The following is a 21,917-nucleotide window of genomic DNA, read 5'->3' as shown; positions in this document are numbered from 1 at the left end:
AGGAGGAAGTCCTTTACTGTGAGGGTGGTGAGGCACTGGAACAGGCTGCTCAAGCAATAATTGCTCCATCCCTGGCAGTCTTCAAGGCTGGTTTGGACAAAGCTTTGGGTGACATGGTTTAGTGTGAGATGTCCCTGCCCATGGGAGGGGTGTTGGAAGATCTCTTTATAACTTCCAACTTACGGCATTTCCTTTTTTTAAGGGCAAGGACAAAGTGTACAGTGAGCAAGTGCTTTCCCAGCTAACCTAATCTGCTGCTGGATCTGCAGGTTTACATTTTCTTTCACAAATCAAATGAAATGTTGAGCCTTGGTATTCCATCATCTCAATTTCTATTTGGAAGCTTAGTAAACACAGTCAAATGACTATTAACAGTGGGAGAGCTAAAAAAAACCCAAACAAATCATGTTATATTCTTCATGGAAAATCTCAGCTTTTCAATGAGAATAACTTGTGTATTATAGACTGCTTAAATTTGCTTTCTTCCCTCTAATCAAGTCCAGGAACCTAGAAGCAATTTTCAGGTACACAATTGAATTGAGTGTTTCCTAACTGAAGTTTTTTTTTCCTAATATCACCTGAGAACTGTTTCTACTTCATGCTGATAGGGTCCATAATGAATTGGCTTCTTTCCTACAGGGCCAAAGTAGGAAAGGAATAAAAATTTTTTGTGTATGTATCTCTCAGTCCATAAAAAACATAACCATCTAATTGTGTTAAATTTTGTTAGTATCAGTGGGTCCTTTGTATCCGTCAGGATTTCTCAAGAGGAGGAGAATTCCTTAAAAGTAATAAACTGGTTGTGATGTTCAGTGGAAAATTGAAGTTTTCCTTCAGTGGGAAACTTAATTTTTTTCCTAATACCTGCTCGAGAAAGTTTTGTTTCCCTTGAGAAATCATGAAGTTGACAAGACAGTTGAGTCCCTAATGTTCATTTCATATCTGGAACTTGAGCATCCCTAAATATTTGCATTTTGAACAAAGTTAGCTGTAATAGTTCTTGCAGAGGAAAGTGCAAAACAATTCCCAGTTTAACTGCACCTTCCTCTACCATTTAAGTATTTTGGGTCTTGAAACAAAAATCCTGGAAGGTGACATGGTTTTAAAATCAACAGTGTCTGAATCTTCCACAGATTATCTACAATTGTTGTTGTTCACATAGTCTGTGTAGTAATCTTCAATATTTCTTCCTCACTTCTTTTGTTTTTACTGCAATTGTCCTGGGTTCAGCTGTAGCTGTCTGGATGTTTAGGGGCTCATCTGCTATCAATTCAGTGGTATATGAGGGAGGATTGCATGCCTGGACCCTGGTGGTGTTTAGAATGAGGATGGTTAAGACAGATACTTCGTGTTTTGAGGCTTGTTCTAATAAATGATTGTGATAGACATCGAAATAGGATAGTACCTATTCCCAGTGCCCGGTCATTTGCTTCATCTTGGGTGTTCAGCTGCAGTTCCTATTTAAATTTCCCTTTTTGAAAAGAAAGGGGATGTTTACAGTAGTTAATGTGGGATGTGAAAGAACCACATCTCCAACCCTTCATAAGAGCATTTAAATGATGATGATTTTTCTAGCAAGATGTTGTGCAACCTGTAAGGTAAATTTGATATGCACAAGTAAAAATGTAATTTAACACTTAGAAGAAAGCTTGAAGTATTTCACTGTGACTTGTGACTTGCAAGTTTTAACTGATGATGCCCTAGATGAACTTAACATATGACTTTTTACTCTTAAAAGATAAATTTGTTACGTAATAGTTTGCACAGATGTCAGATTTTTGCTGCTAACAGCTAGTCCAATTGTTTCTAGTAAATGGGGATATGAAGAATTGCCTTAAGCACTTTAGGGTTTTTTTTTGACTCTTCTTTTTTTCTGAGCTAGTGTCTGTCGGATACCAATGTATTGGTGAGGCTTTGTTACAGTTGGTGCACTGTTTGTACCTGCAGCTAGAGAGGGTTGTGGCTGGTGAAGCTACTGTTTTTTTTTCTGGGGATAGGAGGGCTTGTTCTTTGGCAATGGATTAGACCTTTGGATGTCTGTAGCTTTTGCCCCGCAATTAACCCTAACTGTAATATGCCCGGTGACTTTAATACTCTGTGAGCCTCTCCTGTGGGGTTAATGCTGTCTGGTGGCTAGGCAGTTTCCTGCTTTATGACCAAAATGAATTTAAAATAACTTCAGGATGAGTTGTGAGGAACTGAAGATTTCTCTGGAGTTTTTAATACATCAGAAAAGTGTAACTCTTGACTGTTTCTGCATAAAGCTGTATGGACTGCAGCAAGGGATGCTGCTTTCAGAAAGCAGTTAAAAGCATCCAGGTGGTAGGTGCTTCTCCAGATACCAAATCTGAATGGCAGAGTGTAACAGGCTTATTTCTTTAGCCACCCTTTTCAGCAGAGAAAGTAGAGGCTAATGTACAAATCCTGTTTCCTCCTGCTTTGCACCATCCCATGTTACTAGAGTTTCTTTCAAGGACTAGGGAAACCAGTTCCCTCGGGAAGAACATCTGGCTCACCAGTATCGTAGTCTGATAATGGTCACAGCTTATGAATGATGCCTAGTTTGATAGACAACGGCATCGACTTCTGCTCATCATTGCCCCACTGGAAATCGGACACTCCGGATGCCCTGTGGAAGGGGAAGCCTGAATGTAGTCTTCCCTCCTCACCACGCCGAGCAACGGCATCCTCCATTGCCTCGTCCTGCGGCGCCTACCCCTGCGGCCAGCGCGGGGTTTACCCGGTCCTCCCTTGGCTCTACCTCAGATCTTCTCCATCAGTGCTTCATCGCGGCCGGGAAGGGCAGGAAGGCGGCCCCCGGGCGTGGCTTTAGGGCCGCGCGGTGTTTCGGGATCTGTGGCTTGTGTGAAGGCGAGCTTTTTCTATTAAAGAGACACCTGGAAGCGGGCGCGCCCGTGTTCTCGTTCCATCCTTCCTCCGCGGACGTGGGCTAGCTGGGAGGGCCCGCTTCCCGGTACGTTGCAGGCGAGCCCCCGGGCCAGCAGGGGGCGTGCTCTCCCCCACCGCGCATGCGTGGGCAGCCGCGGGCGGTGCTCTGCAGCGAGGGTAGCGAGGTGCGTGAGGGGCCCGCGGCCCGGTGCGGCGAGCGGGCAGCGGGCAGCGGGCAGGACCGTGCGGGACGGTGCGGTGCGGTGGGGGAGGCTTTTCCCAGGGCCTCGGCTCGGGTCTGCTGATTTGCGGCCTGTTGCGGTCCCTGCATCCCTCCGGCGGCGCGCAGGGAGGAGCTGGGAAGCGGAGAAGATGAGCGACGCGGCGCAGCTTCCAGGCGGTGATCGGCAGCGCCCCGAAGACTAATGCAGAAAATCAACAAGAACGTGGTTCTGGCGCTCCTCTCTTTGACCAGCCTGGTTTTCCTTCTCTTCCAGTTGTACTATTACAAGTTCTACCTGTCGCAGAAGGTAAGAGAGCTGCGCTGCACGGGTTTGCTTTTGTGGAATAACCCGGTATAATGTCTGCTCTCTTCAGAGGCCCTTAGCGGTACCAGAGCCACCTCCGAACTGCCCTCGTGTGGCTAGCAATTCCTGCATTGTTGACGTGGAGCAGGTAGGTAGCTCTAGCAAGGTACTGGTGGCAAAGGTAATCAGGTGAAGTTGTCACCCTGATCTTCAAGTCATTGTGTCAGCCGAAGGCATCCCATTCATTCTAAAATGGGATGTCGTTCGCTGCTTAACCTTCACAAGCCTTCTTACTCCTGTTGTTAAGTGACTTTTGTGGAAAGTAAAGTCAAACCAAGTGCTATCTTGGGGCTTTGAAGAAACAAGGAAGGAAGCCTTTATTGGCTACAAGTTTTTCCAGCAGTGGTGTTTTTAAAAGAATTGCAGTTGCCTTACTGTTTTGTGATTCAGGGTTCCTAATTTTCTAGGTGACAGATTAAATCATACTTTTAAACTATGAGTGGGATGTTTAGGTGAGGCTGATCATCTGTAACAGAAAAAGAGGTTCAGTGTTAATGAAATACTGTGGGTTTTTTTATGGCTTTGTAGTTTATTGTTGCAGTGCAGATTGAACAAAGTAACTTAATTTTATTTTTATGGAAGAACTGCATAGGTATCATATTTCCTGAGTTTGTTTTCTTTTGGTGAGGACTTTCTTAACGAATGCAGCCTTACTGCTGGGTAGTACCACAGCCTTTGACTTTCTTATAGTTTCTGACTGTGAACAACAAGGCTGTGAATGAGAAATTCTTCATGCTTTTGCAAAGCTAAAAGCCAAGCCACTAACCACCTTGGCTTTGTCATATGAATATATTCTCTTTCAAATTTAACTCTCTAGGATTACACCTGGAAAGACTGAGGCATAATCCTGTTGTCTTTCCCCTAGTGGTATGTGCCTAACAGGGTTTGTATTTGTCATCTTCCTGTTTTACTTCTGTTGACTTAGAAACCTGAAGCCTGATCATGCAGTCCTTGTATGTCTGGAAGTCCTCAAGGCTTGTGTTGTACTTCTAAATACACTATGCCAGAGCAGTTGTTTCTGATTTCATGTGCAGTAATGTAGTTGAGTGACTGGAAGCATAAATAACCAGAGCCGTAACTATAAAATGCTGACTGAATAAATGCCTCTGAATTGTCCTGTTAAGAAATCCTGAGCATGAATTCAATCGAAACTTAATTTTTCTCCCTTTTGTTTCTCCCTCCCACTTCCCTTCTTTGGTTTTGACAGAATGGAGCAGTGTTTTCCAAAGTCAGAGGAAGCCTGTCAGGCCAAGACAGCACTAGATGGGTATGTACAATGTTACTGGTTCATACGGTGATTCTGCCAGTCTCTGAGAACTCTCATGGCATTGCACAGTTCTCTTTCAAATTCACTGGGGGTTTTCTAGTATTAGGTGCTAAAAGTTATGAAGTGCTTCAAAACATCAGTTTAAAATAGAACTGAGAAGCAGTTACAGGTTAGCAGCCTTTTCTGTGCAGTTCTTACTAATGTTGTTAAAGTTGTAAGCAGCAGCAAAACTTGTTCTTTCTGCTATAGAAGTTTTGATCCAGGCTTTTGTGTTCTTTCAGACTGAATATTGAAAAGATTGGCTTATTTGGGATGCAGCTGTTGATAGTCAGTAGCATATTAAAAAAATCAGCTGCAGGTCACAGAATACCCCTTTGCTCACTCACCCAAGCAGTTATTTAACCTGCTGCTCAGTGTTTTCTGTTACTTGCTTATACTGGGTCATAAAGTTCTTCACAAGCAGGAAAATGTTACATTTCAGCATTCGCCAGTTTCTGTATTCCAGGGTTCAGGAGCAGTGATAGCAGTGCGATTAAATACTTGAAATGGGGTATTTTTTATTGTGTCTTGTTTAAGGTTTGAAGGATTGAGTGCAACCAAAGCATCATGTTGGCCTCAGGGAATCAGAAGCTCAATATGATTTCATAGTTAGCATTTGTTTTCTAAACACTTTATAGAATTTTTTTGTTTAACAGATCTCCCAGAGAAAAACCAGCACAGATGGTTAAAGAGCAATGCGCTGGAAGCTGGCTGCTATTTTCTTTGGATGCTAACGTTACCAGTTAGCAAAATAGCTATTTAAACACCTTGCTTCTGCTGAGCAAGAGGAAGTGTGCACTGGTTAAGAGCTGTTCTTAGGAGTAATCTTGATCAACTGCCCTATGGACTGTTGGATTGCACCTGGAATGTCTCACTATTCTTGGAAGTGGCACCCCTTGGAACTACCTGCCATGTTAGATGACATGGTCATAGTGGGCTTCCAGTCTGTGGGCAGAGTTCTCATTAAGCTTTAACTTGTGCTTATGAGATCATCAGTAACAAAGCAGAATGTTGCACCCCAAACTTTCTTGAGAGTCCCTGCGTGATGAGTCCAAAATGCTCTGTTTGAGTGCATTTCTCTTAGCTGTTTGACATGATCATCATCTCTTTCTGCCAATTACTTGTTTCAACTAAAAGCATTTGTCCCTGAAGGAGTGAAGGAGGGAGTAGAGGGATGTACATACCAGTCTTATCTGCTAGTTTTAGTTACAGAAATAGTGCTAGCACATCACTCACCTTTCAGCTCCATGTAGATGAAATCACTAAAAGGGTGGTTGTGCTCCTACCTCTGCAGCATATGTAGCATTGTTGCCTGAATTCTGTTTGTTGATCCACATTCTGTCTTTACGTTTTTACATCCCTCTGAAGCCAAAGCACTATGCCAGAATTGGAGGTTGGCCTATGGAGTCTGACTGAACAGATTCAGCAGCTGGGCAGGAGGAAAGTTAGAGCTTCACTTAAAAAAAAAGCCAGAATTATCTTGCTGGGTGGATAGTTTGGGCTTACCACGCCTCTTCTAGAAACCTGGAGATGTAACACTTGTAAAGCCTGGCAGTTCTGTTCTAAGCAAATGTTTTGGGGTATTTTTAGAACAGTACTTTAAGTAAATTTATCTGTTACAGGTACAAACATTAAATTTTTAACAGCAGGGTGGCTGTGACTGTTGTAAATGGCTTCTGTATGCCAGTGTCCTGGGTTGAGCAGTAGCAGTCATTTTTCTCCTTAGTAGCTGGTGCTGCTAAGGGGAGAGGGAGTAGACTGTGTGGTTCTGATTTATGGCCTGGGCTTAAACCACAACAGCCAGGAACATTTAAAAGTATTTCATTAAAATCCTTCACTGAGTCAATTTAATAAATCCCCTCATCAGGCACAGAATCTTCTTGCTGCAGCTTTTAACCCCTATGCAGTGTTGCAGTGGTTGAGTGCTCTGGGTACACAGGTATCCAAAGACCAGATAGCACTCAGTTCCTACCTCCTCATTGGGTCACTGATGATATACAGCAGGTGTCATGCAGAAGATCTGGGAGGTGGGTCAGGAGGAGCCTTGCTGAAATCAAGGTATGAAGAGTGTCCATTGCTCTTGCCCACAGACTTCTTCAAATGCAGTTGATGCGATTAGGTGCAGTTTGCCTTTGGCTGGCTTTCCCAATCACATCCTTGTCCTTTATGTGCTTGGATTTGACTTCCCAGGGCCTTTTGTTGCAGAAGCTTCATGGGGACTGAGAGTAATGTGACCAGAGTTCTCTAGATCCTCCTTTTTGAAGATGGCATGAGATTTGCCTTTTCTCAGACTTGAGAAACTGCTCCTGATCATGGCCCTTCAAGATGTTGCAGAGCAGCCTCAGAGTGGCATCAGCCAGATCCCTCAGCACCCACATGTGTATTGCATCTCATCCTGCAGTCTCTGGTTTATTTAAGTGCTTTCCAACTCGCTCTAGATCTCCAAAGGATCTAGAGTTTAGCCTAGAGTCTGCTTTCAAGTCTAGCACTCCACAGTTCAAGTGCTGTAAATTGTAGAAAGTTCTAATTGAAGCTGAAAGGTTTTTACTTTAGTCTGAGAGACCTGGAAGGGCTGAGAGCAGCCTGTTTTTCTGGGAGAGAAAATTTCCGTTTCCACAATTGTTCATGGAAGTAAAGTGGATGCTCAGAAAATGTATTGGGAAATAAAATTCCTTTCTGTCAGCCGGTTGGGGTTGTTTTTCCCTTCTGTCAAAAGGTTTTAATGTATTAACCTTTGTATGCTTGAAGATGGTGTTTCTAACTTAAAATCTTATCCTCTGTCAAACAGCACGTGGTTAGGAAGTTCCTAGGCTTAATATCCAGTTACAATATACCAGTGTATTTGATCGATCCTTTGATTCTGGGACTGGTTGATAAAGATATTGAACAGATCAGAAGTTCTCCTGATGGCCCTAGTCCAGAATGCAGGTACTTTTGTGCTCCAAGAGACTTTACTACATTTGCACTGCTGGACAAAACATGGAAACATGAAGTAAGTGCCTTTTTTTCATTTTGCATTTGTGTATTTGAATGTATTTAACTGTTCAGTGATTTTATTTTTTACACAGTGCTTTCTTGTTTATATTAAGCCCTCTTAATTCATTATGTGGAAATCTTGTAAAGGTACTGCTAGAGGAAGCTTGGTTTTAATAGTAAAAGGCATCCAGGCACTACCCTGAATACATCAGGAGTAATTTACTAAAAGGTTTTTGAAGCAGTCTGGAATATTCATAAACACTTGTAGTAAGAAGCCACACCAGAAAGAAGAAAAAAATGTGGTCTGTTAGGAAAGAAGAAGAAAAACCTTAAGTCTGTATTCTAGATACAGCTGTAATAAATCTTGAGTTTGGGGAATCTATCAAGGAGGAATGCAGGTATTGATGTGACAAGGCTGGAAAGATTAACTTAGTTTTAGAAGACATTTAAACCATAATCTTACAGTTTATATTTCTGTTAGTACATCCTTGTACTTAACACCATTTTATTTACTCAGTGTATTGTTATCTCTGCTTTTCTTTGGTGTTCTGAGATCTTTAAATGGATGCGTTAAAAATAGAGGTGTAGCAGGTAGTAAAGGACAAAATGAAATCCAAGATTATTTCATCAATTAAGCATCAGCTGGAAATATTTATTACTCTTTACAGACTAAATATACCAGTGACAAACAGGAAAAAGCAGGGGACCTTAAAATGGTCTGTGACTATTTTTACTGCATAGCTGTAAAGGAATTAAACTGAAAATAAGGTTGTGTGTAGCACACTTATTTAAATCCATCTCCCCATTCCTTTGTGGCTCATTGATAATATCTGTAGCATCCAGAGGAGAAGCTGATGTGCCTGTATAAAACAGTTCAAGGGGGGTAATTGAAAGGATGTTCAGATGTTCATTGGTTCTTTTCTTATCAGCCAGAATTTAATTCCCTTTTTGTATGGAAATATGAAAGCATGTTACCTAGTGCAGTGGTTGGTGAGATGTAGACAAATACTTATGTACATCATAAAAGAAGATTTTTGCAGTATATTTTTGAGTAGTTTGTGCTTAAGTCTAATTAGAAAGTAAAAATGGCACATAATGTCGCTTAATAATAAGCAATAAGCTTTTAATTTTTGGTTTCTCTAATCTTTAGCCCCTCTCTCCTAATTATAGGTGGGCCTTTTTAGAACTGCTGAGAAAATGGGATTCCAATGGCTAAAAATTATAAACAAGGACCCCCGCTTGGATGGGATGGATGACCTGTCTGGGACTGAAATTCCTTTGCACTACATATTTAAACTGGCATCTCATGCCATTCATCTGGTGGTCTTCTATGAGAGGAGTGGTAATTATCTCTGGCATGGCCCTCTGAGACTCAAGCAACATATGGACAGAAAGTTTGTGCCTTTCCGGAAACTCCACTTTGGTCGCTACCCTGGAGCATATGAAAAGTGAGTTCAAAACAGAGGAGAGAAAAAGCCATAATGACACTTGCAAAATAAGTTCTTTCTCCTGTATATAAAATTACTCTCTTTTCTGAAGTCAAGTTGTAGAATTTAGCTTATGTGTGATTCAGCCCTCAAAGTGCATGTAAGCTAAGGCATGAAGGTAAATCCAGTTCTGTTTACCTGGCAGCCAGAGCTTCCCACCATTCATAAATTAAGAAGTGCATTTTAGAGGAAGTTGCTATTTAGCCATGTCAGAGCAAGGATGTGAGAAGTCATGACTGAGGTTGAATGTACCACAGGATCTTCTGCTTGAGTCAGTGGTTTACCATTAATATATTTCAAAGTTTGAAATCTCTTGATAGCCATGTGCTATGAACGCAGGGGTAGAGATTTGGTACTAGCCGATAGATATTCGGTGTTAATTCTATAACAGTATGTATCCAAAAGTTGAATACAGGTACTGAACATTAAATGAAAAGGGGAAACAACAGGCATCCATTCCATAACAGTAGAAATAATCAGTGTTAAAGAACATCAATAAAGAAAGGTGACTAATACCAGAAAGACATGTGCCAACCATTGCATCTAGACTATGCTCTTAACATGCTGAGGGGACTTCTTTCTTGCATAAATGTTCGAATTGCTGGTTTTATTTGTCCATAGTCTTATGCTTAAGCTTTGCATTACATTGGTAAAGTTACTGTAAATGTCTGCCTTTTCTTACAATGCTTTCAATGGGAGTATTTTAGGAAATACAGGTCTTGTTGCTGTTTTCAAATCCAAGCGCATGCCACTAGGCTTTGAGAGCAGTGTTCCTGTAGGATGTGTGTATGTGCCATAAATTAGAGAAAAACAGTCAAACAGGTCAAACTTAAATTTGTTAAACTTTCTCCTTAAAATTGACACCATTCTTTCTTTCTTTTAAAACATGCAGTCTGTGCTGGTTATGTGCCTGAACATTTGAAGTCAACTGTGTAAGCTGTTAAATAGCACATTTCATTCCTTGTGAAGGCTGATCATTTTTTAGATTTTAAATGCAAATAACCTCAAAGTACAGGGTAACTTGGTTCTTAAATGCATCCCATATTTAGACAACTAAATAAACAGCACTGCGTAACAGCTCTGAGCAAATGCAGTGCAAGTTATGAGTCAATAAAGGAGTCAGTGGTCTGACAAGGTAACTAGGGGCTTTTAGGCATGGAATTTCTTTTTAAACAAAATTTTGAGTTGCTTGGGAATTTGTTGAAGCTCTTGTTGGTCTCCTTTTATAATTGGGTTTGGGTGTATTTGGACATAGGTGTCACTGCCAGTTGTGTGCATTAAGATTTTAACCTAAGCTAGAGGAAAAAGTGGCTTGTGATTTGTAGAGCAATTGAAAGGGGTAATAGATCATTTTTTTCTCCCTGCAGGCCAGAACTTCTGCTTGTTTCCATTGATGACTTAAAAGTTCAAATTCCCAAAAACCCATCCAGTTTTCTAGAGGAGATGTCACACTCTAGATTTCTTGAATGTAGGTACAGAGAAGCTCGGGCTTTCTTTCAGGTTAGTGGTAATCAGGTAGTGTCTCTGAGATGTGTGTTTTCATTGCTTGACACAAACCTACAGTTTACTGTTTTTTACCTAGATGGGACTGCTTGCATACATAAAGCTAAATACAGCCTCTGAGACTCAATCCACAGTTTAAGTGCTAATAAAAATAAAACTTTAACTGAAAATTACTGTTTTTTTAACTTGTTAGCACATTTTTGTCCATTTTCCAAACTTCGAAAAGAAGAGGTAACCAACACATCCACAGTTCTCACACGTTGTTACTGTTAAAGAGATTTCGTGTAAATAAGACTAAGATCGTATGTATCTTTGTAGTTGGAAATTCTCCTTAATGGCAATTCTCAAAGTCTAAGTAATAGACTTATAGAACAGAGCTGGAAAGGACCGTAAGATCATCTAGTTCCAACCCCCTGCCATGGGCAGGGATGCCTCCCACTAGTCCAGGTTGTTACCTTGGCTCGAAAATCGTCAGGCAGTATTCACCACAGGCAGAGAAATATTGAAATAAGCAACTGGCATGTTTTGAAAAGTATTAATTTCAGCTGTTTGTTGCCCAAGAGCTCTTAACCAGTCATGAAGCTGTGTGGTGGGTTGTTCTTCTGTTCAGTTTGGTGACGTTTGCCTAGACTGGCATGTTGTTTTGGGTTTTGCTTTACTAGAAGATCGTGCCCACTATTGCAGCTGGAAGATAGGCATGATTTTCTGTTCGCGTTGTTTTATTCTGTGACAGAAATTGTCAATGTCCGGTTGTAACACTTGGTGGCGCCAAATAAACTAATGTGCTGCGAGTCGCTGATCCTGTCCCAGCTTCCCCCTGCGCTCTGGGTATTGAGTTCAGCATGTGCAGAACTAGGGTTCGTCTGTGTTTGTTGTCAAATGCCGAGAACGAGTGTCTAATATGTATATTATGATTCTATTTTACTGTGACTTTACATTATGTTAGTCAAAAAAACTTAAGATTAATGTCTCAGGCTTGAATTTTAACTTGTCATTCTAGTGGAGGTTCAAAAACTGGGCTGTATCTGTGAAAACAGATACTGCCCAGATACTAGTAAAGTAACTTTTTAAAGGTTTTTTTTCTTAGGACACTGAAAAATGAATGGACAAGTTTGCTGTCTTAATAGCTTGCTTACTCTTTCTTTGCCTTTCAGTTGTATCCTGATGATGCCTCGCTTGATGCAGTGGAGTTCAGAAAGAAAGCAAAATCTTTGCTCCATCTGGCTGCCCTGACGCTGAATAAATTAGGGGTAAAGTTCTGGCTGAGCAGTGGAACATGCCTTGGTAAAATCTCTGTATTATGTTGTGTTCTTAAACTCATCTGAAATGTTAAACCTTTCATCCCCTATTGCTTGTGATTTTAACTTGGGTTAAATATACCATGTTGGAAGGTAATACCTGGCATTAGCTGTGTTGTCAGGAGCAAAACGGCCTACTTCAAAATGCTTTTTCTTTAGAAACCTGAGCCTTGGAGATGCTGAGCAAATTTCCAGTGAAGCATTTAGTGTGGTTAACATTTTTCTGTGTTGTGTTCACTACGATCACTGCTTAGGAAATAATCAGCTGTTCCCCAAATTGTGTGATTTGGAATTTACTAAAATACTAGTTGAAAAACGCAGTGATGGATGCACTGCTGTCCATGTAGGCTCTCATCTGATTTTTCTTCCCATGCAATTTGGTGATTATCACTCACTGATAAAATATTTATTCATTGTAAACCACATCTTTTTAATAAAATGTCAACCTATTAGTGTAGGTTTTAAATTGTGCTGAAGAGGGAAGTAGTGTCTTATCACTGGTGAAGAGTCTTATTACTGAAATAAGTTGTGAAAACTCCTGTGTGCACATTTGACATATCTGTTTAGTCCTAGGGAATATGATTTTCTGAATGGATAGTTAGTAAAAGCTTCTTTAATCAAGCAGACAGAAGGGATGTCCCATTTCTTGTCTTACTGGTTTCAGTAGTGACTGAAAGATGATTAACGTCTCAAATACTACTTAAAATAATAGTTTCAAAGTAAAGCACAGCTGTTAGCCCTATTAGACTAGGTTCAAGATATAGAATGCTTTTTCCTTAAAGATATTTAGGTTAGAAAACTGAAAATATTGTATCTTTGAAAGAGTTAAGCGTTTTCTCTCTCTTTGTGACTTTCTGGAGGAAAGAGCTGGCTATAAGTGCAGGAATACTTGTTTCTTCGATGTGGTTCATTTCGTGCTGGAGAAAGCAAGGGTTATTGTTTATGGACTCACTCAGATATCTCTGCCTGGTGATTTTCCATCAGTTCGTTTTTATGTTGCCTTTGTTCTATTGGTGTATTTCTCATGTTCCTGAATTAACTAGTTTGGTTTTGTTCTTCTTTTTTTTTTCCCTCCTTAGGTTGGTTTAGACAGTGTAATGTCATTCCGCACAGCAGAGATGTGGATTTGGGAATCTTTATAAGAGACTACAAAACAGATATCATTCCAGCCTTTCAGAAAGCAGGCTTACCACTGAAGCACAAATTTGGCAAGGTACCTGAACCATTTGCTTCTTATGTCTTTCTGTACATTTGTAAGTTTGAGAACCACTACAGATCTACAGTTAGGTAGAAGTGTGTATCTGAAGTTTCCTTGGCAGACATATTTACTCATAAGGGTTTTACCTAAACATATAATCTTGCTGATTTTATGTGTTCTCTTAGATGGAGAAAATACCCTTCTTAATAGCATCAGCCCTGTTTGGGGCCTCTGAATTCCACCTCAGATTAATTTTTTTACTAGGTTTCAAAGGGGTCTAATATCTGTCAGTGGTTTCAGGGAAATCTGAGAATCAGGGTAGAATTTAGTCTTTGAGATTGGATGGGCCTCATTATACAGGAGCATTGGTGATAGCTCTGAGATAATCTGTAGCCCTGTAAGTAGAGTGTTCAGAAAGGAAAGGATGGCTTGAGATGGGCACTGGGCTTGTTCATTATTAGCTAATGTGGATCTTTATTTAACTTTTTCAGAGTGAAATTGCAGGAATATGAATTTTCAGTCATAGTTCAAGTGATACAGTGTTACTGGTGCTAGTGAGCATTTTATTGTAGAGGAAGCATGTTAAATGAAGACACCTACTAATTATGTGTTTATTCACTGAGATTATTTTGCTTGTGGCAGAGGGCAGGGAGATGTTGCTGCAGCTTTTGGAGCTAAAAGGAGGCAAGAGAAGATAGTCCCACTGAAGGGCAGAAAGATTCTAGTGTTCTCAAGGCATTAAAAATAGAAATAAAAAAACTGCAGAGTTAGCATATTTTCTTCACTTAGGATAAGAGTCATTCTTCATACCTGACCAAAATAAATCTGTTTTATGACACCTGCTGACATAAATAGCCTGGTGTTTTTATGAGTACATACACTATTTTTGTCTTGCAGGTAGAAGACAGCTTAGAACTGTCTTTCCAGGGAGATGCTGACGTGAAACTTGATATTTTCTTCTTCTATGAAGAGGATGACCACATATGGAATGGAGGAACTCAGGCCAAATCGGGCAAGAAATTTAAGTATGAACTGGATTTATACCTCTAATAGAAAGGAAATTGAATCGATTAGTGTTTAGTGTTGGCATTTTGTGTGTTATGTGTTGTTGCCTTGCAAAGTCTGTGCTTATTGTGAGAAAGGTAGTTGTTGACAACAGCTAAAAAGCTATTTGATGAGTTTAGCTTATTTTCCCCTAGGTAGCTGGCATTTTGTTGCTTTTTGGTTTAGTCTAGGGCTTATCAGCAATCTCTGGATATACATATGAAAGTGCTTGATTACTTTTTTCTCTCTATCCATTTAAGGCATAAAAGCAAGGTTGTTTTATTTGCTGATACTGTTTGCTCAGTGCTTAGAAGTAAAATTAACTTTATGCTTAGAGGAACATGTGGGGGTTCTAATTGATGCAAATGCATAAATCTTTTAGCCTTGTTCAAAAAGTCTAAGTGTTTGTGGTTTTATTTTAACCTGTGAAAAGGAATTTTAAGATTGTTTTTTCCTGTGGAAGACTTCACAGATTCAGTAGTAGGAGTAGTTGTCTGCAGGAATAGTACATAGGCTTAACTTGTTTAACGAATTGACTCTGACACTATGATCCTACAGGATGTCTTTATGATCAGACTGTGAAATTTACCTGTGATATTCAATGGGTGTAAGCATGCCTATAGGTAGGGCTTGTGTTGGCCCTTCTACAGGAAACAACAGATCAGATTTGTAGAATAATTTATTTGGATTTTTTTTCAATTTAAATGGGCTGAGGAGGTTTCAGAAAGTACAGGGTAGCAGCTGTATTTTAATGCTTTGCAGCTGCTCCAAGTCTGACACACCATGTTTAAACATGGGTGCGGAAGGGGAATTGCATGCTTTGTTTGGCAAGATTGAAGAAAGGTAAAAACTAGATTTTAAAAAAGGCCTGATTCATAATAAAGTATTTAATGCTGCTTTTATCATTTCTCCTCTAACATGTATCATCATCTTGACACAGTTCTAAATGAGGTAACTGTTAAATCTAGTTTCTAAGTGAAAAAAGTAGAGACAGGGACTAAGTGATTTCCTAGAGGTGCCAGAATGGTATGGAAATAAACTGCGAAAGAATTAGAAATGCTCCTTGCTAAGGACCCTGTGGCAAACGTTAACCAGTTACTGTTGATAATAACATCCTGTGGTGGTTTAACTGCAGCCAGCAATCAAGTATCAAGCAGCTGCTTGCTCACTCTCTCCCTTCCTTCCCAGTGGATGGGGAGGAGAATCAGAAACAGGTTATAGCCCTTGGGTTGAGATAAGAACATTTAATAATTGAAATAAAGTAAAAGATGATGATGATAATAATAGTACTACTAATAATGGTAATAATAATAACAGTGACAACAATAATAATAGCAAAAAGAGAGAGGAATAAAACCCAGGAAACACAAGTGATGCAGAATAACATTGCTCACCACTCACTGACCAATACCCAGCTTAACCCAAGCAGTGATCTGGCCTTCTGGGTGACTCCCCCCGGTTTATATACTGGGCATGATGTGCTGTGGTATGGAATACCCCTTTGGCTAGTTTGTGTCAGGTGTCCTGCCTCTGCTTCCTCATGGCTTCCTGTGCCCCTCCTCACTGGCAGAGCATGAGAGACTGAAAAGTCCTTTACATAGAGTAAGTGCTACTGAGCAGCATATAAAGTATCAGTGGGTTATTGGCATTGTTCTCACACTAAATCCAAAATACCAGCACTATACCAGCTACTGAGAAGAAAACTGACACTACTCCAACTGAAACCAGGACAATATCCATCCCTTATTCCATATCATTTATGACATGTCAGATCTCACACTTCTTAATCATAGAATCATAGTGATGCCATCTTTCCAGTCCAAAAAGACTGTTATGAAAAATGGAACCCAAGGTTGTGGACTAAATGAACTCAACAGACTTTTATAGCGGTGGTCCATAAACTAAGGGAATGATAGCTGTATGTATATACTAAAAATCAGGAAAAGTGATGGTGTACCGTTCAGTTTTCCCAGAGGCTGATGCATGATAGGGAATGTGATGTCCCCACTTGCGTCTGTGCTTTTTGGCACAGGTGTCTATGAGTTTTTTCCAGAAATGAGTCCCATTGTCTGACTCAATTATCTCTAGGTTGCAATGTTGCCACAAAACTGTCCAGTATGTAAGTAGCATTTCATAGATAGGAAGGTGTGAAATAAGAAAAAATATGAATACCCACTTGCTGCAGTTGCTTGCTTTCTCTGTGAACTTATTTAGAGGTGTATTTCAGTCTTCTGCAAGTGACCATGTTCTTTTGTTATGACACAGGTATCTCTTTCCAAAGTTTACTCTGTGTTGGACTGAATTTGTAGAACTCAGGGTACATGTGCCCTGTGAAACCCTTCAGTATATTGAAGCCAACTATGGCCCAGACTGGAAGGTTCCTGTGAAGACATGGGACTGGAAGAGCTCACCATCCAATGTACAGTACAACGGTATCTGGCCTGTTGATGAATGGGATGACGTCATTCAGATCTACTGAGCACCTGACTATCCTTGGAACCATCAGTTTGTAATTTCCCATTTCCCAAAGGCATCAAGTTCTGTTCCTTTTGTAACTTCTCATCTGTTTCCTAAGGAGACATTTACTTTTTTTTTTTTAACAGGCATCTTTTTCACCTTCAGCATGCATTTTCCACGAAAAGATTGAAGGCAACTGAAGGAAAGAGGATCAGAAAGAAAAACTGCCCAAAGGGAATAGAGAGCAATGTTGCAGTAAATTAATGGGCTGTTTAACTGACTATTTATTTAATTGACATTTAATTCACTATTTAATTGTAAACAGTGGCAAGGTGGCTTAGACTTTCCTTGGATCATCAAAACCATGGGACTCTTCACTTCTCAAGCTTAATAGAGGGATAGGATGGAAGAATAACAGAAGTTCCTTTCTTTCAGAGGAGATCCACTAAATATTCAACTTCAAAACACCAGAGTTATGAGTACCTCAGATGTGCTTGATTTGAGACTGATACATTCCTATGAAACACAGCAGTTTGCTCTTGTCAGTTGAATGTTTCTATTACACAGAACCCATGTGGTTCACCTGCTTCAATGTAGGAGGTATTGGGTAATGGTGTATGAATGGAAGGAGAAATTATCCACATTGGGCATATTCCAAATAATAGCTGGTTTTTTGTTTGCTTTGTTTTGTTGGTTTTTTTTTGTGTGTGTGTGAACTATTGCATGCAGTTATGACAGGGAATGTTATTTACCTTTTTTTTTTTTCTTTTTAAGGGCATGAAGGTGTAGGCTGCAGGTATGTCTTCTCATGAAAAAAATTATATTCTGGGTTTAGTGTCCCAATTAGTGTGTTCTCCCTGTAGTGGTTTTGACTGGGTTTTAGAGAATTACAACTATCTCTGATTTCGTACAAGCAGATGGAAATGGGGTATTCATTGTTTTCTGTTTACATGGGCCCACAGAACAGAGATGTTGGAGAACTGCGGCTCTTTAAGCAGAAGTGTGTAAAGATGCCAACTGTTCCATCAAATTTGCAGTAGCACAATTTCACTAACACTCTACTTGAAACATTAGGCTTTGGATGGGAAGAAAGTGGAAGCCTGATAACTCTTCTGCTTGTGCTTTTGGTGAATGAAATAAGCTTGCTACTTAAGCATTTTTGAGTGAGATTATAGCTTTCATATGAGCATGTGTGTCCCAAGTTTGTTTTGGTCCTGCTGTGTGGGGAAAACAAGGGCACTAGAGCTGCTAGTGAATTATGACTAATATACAGTACAAACCCAGGAGTACTTGTGAATCAAGGTACTGAATGGAGCTTACACTTACTTGCACCAAACTTGTATCCATTCTGTCCTTGTTAAATCAGAAAGGTGTTATCTATGGGTTGCAACTTTTCCACCTTTCATTGGGAAGAGATAGGTTGAGTCTGTGTTTTATGTTCTGTTGATCTGCAGTTCTCTGCTGTGTATTCAAATGTGTACAGTTGTGGAGAGATGAAATAGCTACTGCTGTGCAGCTGTTTCACTATTGTATTGTTCCAGCTGCAGTCTGGGCTTCCCTGCTGTTTTCATCCTGGAGTGTGCAGCATGCTTTCTCCTGCCAGCGCTCTCAGTTCCAGCAGTCAGGAGGCTCAGTGCCACTGAAGCACTGGAGTAAATTATTCAGCTTCTGGCAACAACTTGTCATGTTGGCTCTTCAGTTGGTATGGTAACTTTGTTTGCTTTTGTCTAATTGAGAAGGGAGAGATGTAAAATCCTGCTAATGCCATTTACTCAGTAAAGTACACTTTATATCAGAAGGGATAATTTCTCAGAAGTTGTTGTAGTTTTTCCCTTAAAATGAAAAAGAAAACAATGTCCATACATTTCTTTTTGTGTTCAGAACTCTGTTTTCACCAACTTTTGTTTAATAATGTACAATAAGCTTATCAATTTTTCAAATGTAATATATGTTTAAGAGTGGAAAAAGAAGATACTATCAGAAAATTATAAGCCTGTTAATTTTTTTACTTTTTAGATGGAAAGACTAATGGAAAAAAATGCATATCGCTGAAAGGGAGGATGTCTTAAGCAGCTAAGTTATGTAAGTTAACCTACATACCTGTAAGTTATTCTTCAGGTTAAAATACTTCCTCTTCACAAGACACTGATTAAAAGGAGAGTCTAATTTGCAAATCAGGATGTTGTTTCATCCTCTGTTTTGTCATCTTGGGCAGCATTTAACACACTTCATCCCAGTACCGTGTCATAACGCACCGAGAAGAATTTTGAACTGCTTCTTACGCTGCTTATTGACTGTCTTATCTTGAGCTTTTATTTTTAAATAAAGATACTTAAACACCACAAAGATACTTGGAATAAAGCAGGTGCCCATATGTAGAAAAAAGGATCTCTCAACTGCACACACACATTTACCTTCTGCATGTCTCCAGTCGTATTTTGTGCAGTGCCCTGATGGCAGATTTCCTGCTTGTAGGGCTATATCCCAAGGAACAGTGTGAACATGTCAGAACTGGTGCTCTTTGAAGGCACACTGTAAGGCTCTGAAGTCTTGCCATGCCCATGGAAACACACAGATGTAGGCATTTGTGTCCTGTTAGGTTATCCTGAATTGCCTCATGTGAAATAGATTATTAATTCTGTGTTACCTTCCTAACTCTACTACCTACCTTCATTTTGAAAGTTCTTTGAAGACACGCACAATTTCTGAATTCTTTTAATGGCATGCATTTAAGGTCTTAAGAAGCATCAACATGTGAAATACCTTGACTTTGTGTAGCAAAGAAAGCACATTACATATGTGTAACTTAAAGGTAGCAGAGCCTATTCAAAGAATACCCATGAGCTGAGATGAGGGTCACAAGATGTTCAAAGCTCCAGAGTAACTACAAAGTAAGATTGAAGAAATAGGGTTCCCTGAAGAGAAGGGACCATAAAAAGCCATATTCAAAAGATGGTTGTACAATGGAAGAGATGTATGTACTCCCTTTCCATGATTGTTAGGGAATGGAAGTAAAAGGGAGGAATGTAAATTGAGGTTGCCTGCATAGCAGAATGCCGGAGTGTTGTATATGTGCGTAAATGCATATACAACACCCCCCTTTGATTTTTAGGGTCTCTGAGGACACAGACAAAAGTTAGCCGAGACAGAAGGTAGTTTGCTTTTGATCTGTCCAGAAGGAATCTTGCCATAGAAGAAGGGCTTGTGTATGTTCCACCCTACTCTTTTAGAAGTGGAAGGTGGTCAAAACTGTAATGATACAGGTGGGAGAGAGTCCTGGAAATATGGTTGAATCTTCCACTGCTGTCCAAATGGAAAGAATTGGCTGATTTTGCTAAGTGCTGTCCCTTGAAAGAGTCTGGAATATGTTTGTTCCCAACACACAGTTGCATCCTTTGCTGCTTTAGAATTCTCTCCCCTCCTCATAAGTCTTAGAGTCTGTCAACTCAAGAGAAAAACAGTTTCTGCTTTGCACTGTCAGTTGAATTGTTTGTTTTGCACAGGTGAATGAGATGCTTAAGGGGTAACATCTGTTTATAGTACAGATACCGAAGGGGCAACATCTGGATAATAGATACATTCCTTCCAAGGACTGGCTTGTCACGGTGCAATGACTTTTAGGAGCTTAATTCTGTCCTTCATTACCCATTTGCAGAATTCTCTGAGTTCACATAGCAGTGTGAGAAATCTGGGGGCAGCTACCTCACTGTGTAGGCCTGCTTTTTGCTCTTCATGTAATTCTGTCATGCTGTGTATTGCAGAACTAGATGTGGAAACTTGAACACTGCCAGGGATTAGGCATCCACAACTTCTCAGGGCAACCTGTGCCAGTACCTCACCACCCTCACGGTAAACAATTTATTCCAAAATTTAATCCACCTTCTTTCAGTTTAAAGATACTATTCCTTGTCCTATCACTGTGCTTCTTGATAAAATATCCCTCCCTATCTTTCCTGGAGCCCCCCTTTTGGTACTGAAAGGCTGCTAATAGATCTCCCCAAAGTCTTCTCTTCTGCAGGCTGAACAAACCCAACTCTCTCACCCTGTCTTCATAGGAGAGGTGCTCCAGCCCTTTGAGCATCTTCGTGGCCTCTTGTGAACTCATTCCAACAGTTCCATGTCCTTTTTATGTTGAGGACAGCAGAACTGCACACAATACTCCAAGTGGGGTCTCACCAGAGCAGAGTAGAGGGGCAGGGTCACCTCCTTCGACCTGCTGGTCACGCTCCTTTTGATGCAGCCCAGGGTATAGTTGATTTCTGGGCTGCAATTGCACACTGCTGGCTCATGTCCAGCTTTTCAATCCACCAGCACCCCTGTGTCCTTCTCCTCAGGGCTGCTGTCAATCTATTCTCCTCCCGGCCAGTATTTGTGCTTGGAATTGCCCTGACCCCATTCACATGGGCCCACCTCTCAAGCATGTCAGGGCCCTTCTAGGTGGCAACTCTTCCCTCTAGATTATCGACCACACAGCTTAGTGTTATCTGCAAACTTGCTGAGGGTGAACTCAGTCCTTTTGTCCCTGCCACTGACCACTTTCAGTCCCAATACTGACTCCTGAGGAGCACCACTCATCACTGGTCTCCACCCAGATATCAAACCATTAATTGCAACTCTTGAGTGCAACTATCCAGCCAGTTCTTTATCCACAGAGTTGTCCATCTGTGAGATCCATGCCTTTCCAGTTTAGAGACAAGGATGCTGTGTGGGATGATGTCAAATGCTTTGCACAACTCCAGGTAGATGACATCAGTTGCTCTTCCCTTATCCACCAATGCTGTCAACCCATCATAGAAGGCCACTGAATTTGTAAGGCACAGTTTGCCCTTAGTGAAGCCATGTACAGGACTCGTGTCAGTCTAGGAGTGGTGTTAACGTCAGGATTTTGGAGTTTTTGACCATGGGTCAGTCTGTATAGCACCAGGCCTGCTGGCAGCAGATGGGGTACACCTGTCCCAAAGGGGGAAAAGAATCCTGACCCAGGAACTAGCAGGGCTTATTAAGAGGGCTTGAAACTACGTTTGAAGTGGGAGGAAAGTAAAACCAGGCTGGCTAAAAATGAGCCAGGGGTGGCATGCCAGAGTTGGAGACCAGTCCCCCAGAGCAACTTAAATGCATCTAAGCCAATGCCCGCAGCATGGGCAACAAACAGGAGGAGCTAGAAGCCATTGT

General features: G+C 40.7%; 1 protein-coding gene and 1 long non-coding RNA gene across 3 annotated transcripts; one reads left to right on the top strand and one right to left on the bottom strand.

The window, feature by feature from the left end:
* Positions 1–3,201: 3,201 nt before the first annotated feature.
* On the top strand, positions 3,202–17,397 carry FKTN (fukutin). 2 transcript variants are annotated; one of them, XM_057404417.1, is made up of 9 exons: positions 3,202–3,419; positions 4,684–4,743; positions 7,571–7,774; positions 8,929–9,206; positions 10,613–10,745; positions 11,903–12,032; positions 13,126–13,259; positions 14,142–14,269; positions 16,554–17,397. In XM_057404417.1, the coding sequence occupies exons 1-9, from the start codon at positions 3,315–3,317 to the stop codon at positions 16,765–16,767; spliced, it is 1,386 nt and encodes a 461-aa protein (XP_057260400.1). In that variant the 5' UTR covers positions 3,202–3,314; the 3' UTR covers positions 16,768–17,397. The 2 variants fall into 2 exon arrangements, with proteins under 2 accessions (XP_057260400.1, XP_057260401.1); XM_057404418.1 differs by lacking the exon at positions 3,202–3,419 and adding an exon at positions 3,455–3,564 and having other exon boundaries at positions 16,554–17,396.
* On the bottom strand, positions 5,926–6,777 carry LOC130596613 (uncharacterized). The gene is made up of 2 exons (XR_008971569.1): positions 6,591–6,777; positions 5,926–6,473 (listed from the first exon to the last, which is right to left on the bottom strand). It is a non-coding gene; the product is annotated as an uncharacterized LOC130596613 (long non-coding RNA).
* Positions 17,398–21,917: the final 4,520 nt, after the last annotated feature.

Source organism: Pezoporus wallicus, unplaced genomic scaffold (assembly GCF_028554395.1).
Source record: "Pezoporus wallicus isolate ANWC-B61680 ecotype Strahan unplaced genomic scaffold, APGP_CSIRO_Pwel_v1 contig_7293, whole genome shotgun sequence".
NCBI lineage: Eukaryota > Metazoa > Chordata > Aves > Psittaciformes > Psittacidae > Pezoporus > Pezoporus wallicus.
Note: the sequence above shows the minus strand (reverse complement) of the source record. Positions and strands in the feature narration are given on the sequence as shown.

Coding starts and splice junctions, on each gene's coding strand:
- FKTN (XM_057404417.1), top strand. CDS start 3,315: ATGCAGAAAATCAACAAGAACGTGGTTCTGGCGCTCCTCTCTTTGACC. Junction 3,420..4,683: donor AGTTCTACCTGTCGCAGAAG/GTAAGAGAGCTG, acceptor TGGTTTTGACAG/AATGGAGCAGTGTTTTCCAA. Junction 13,260..14,141: donor TGAAGCACAAATTTGGCAAG/GTACCTGAACCA, acceptor TTTGTCTTGCAG/GTAGAAGACAGCTTAGAACT.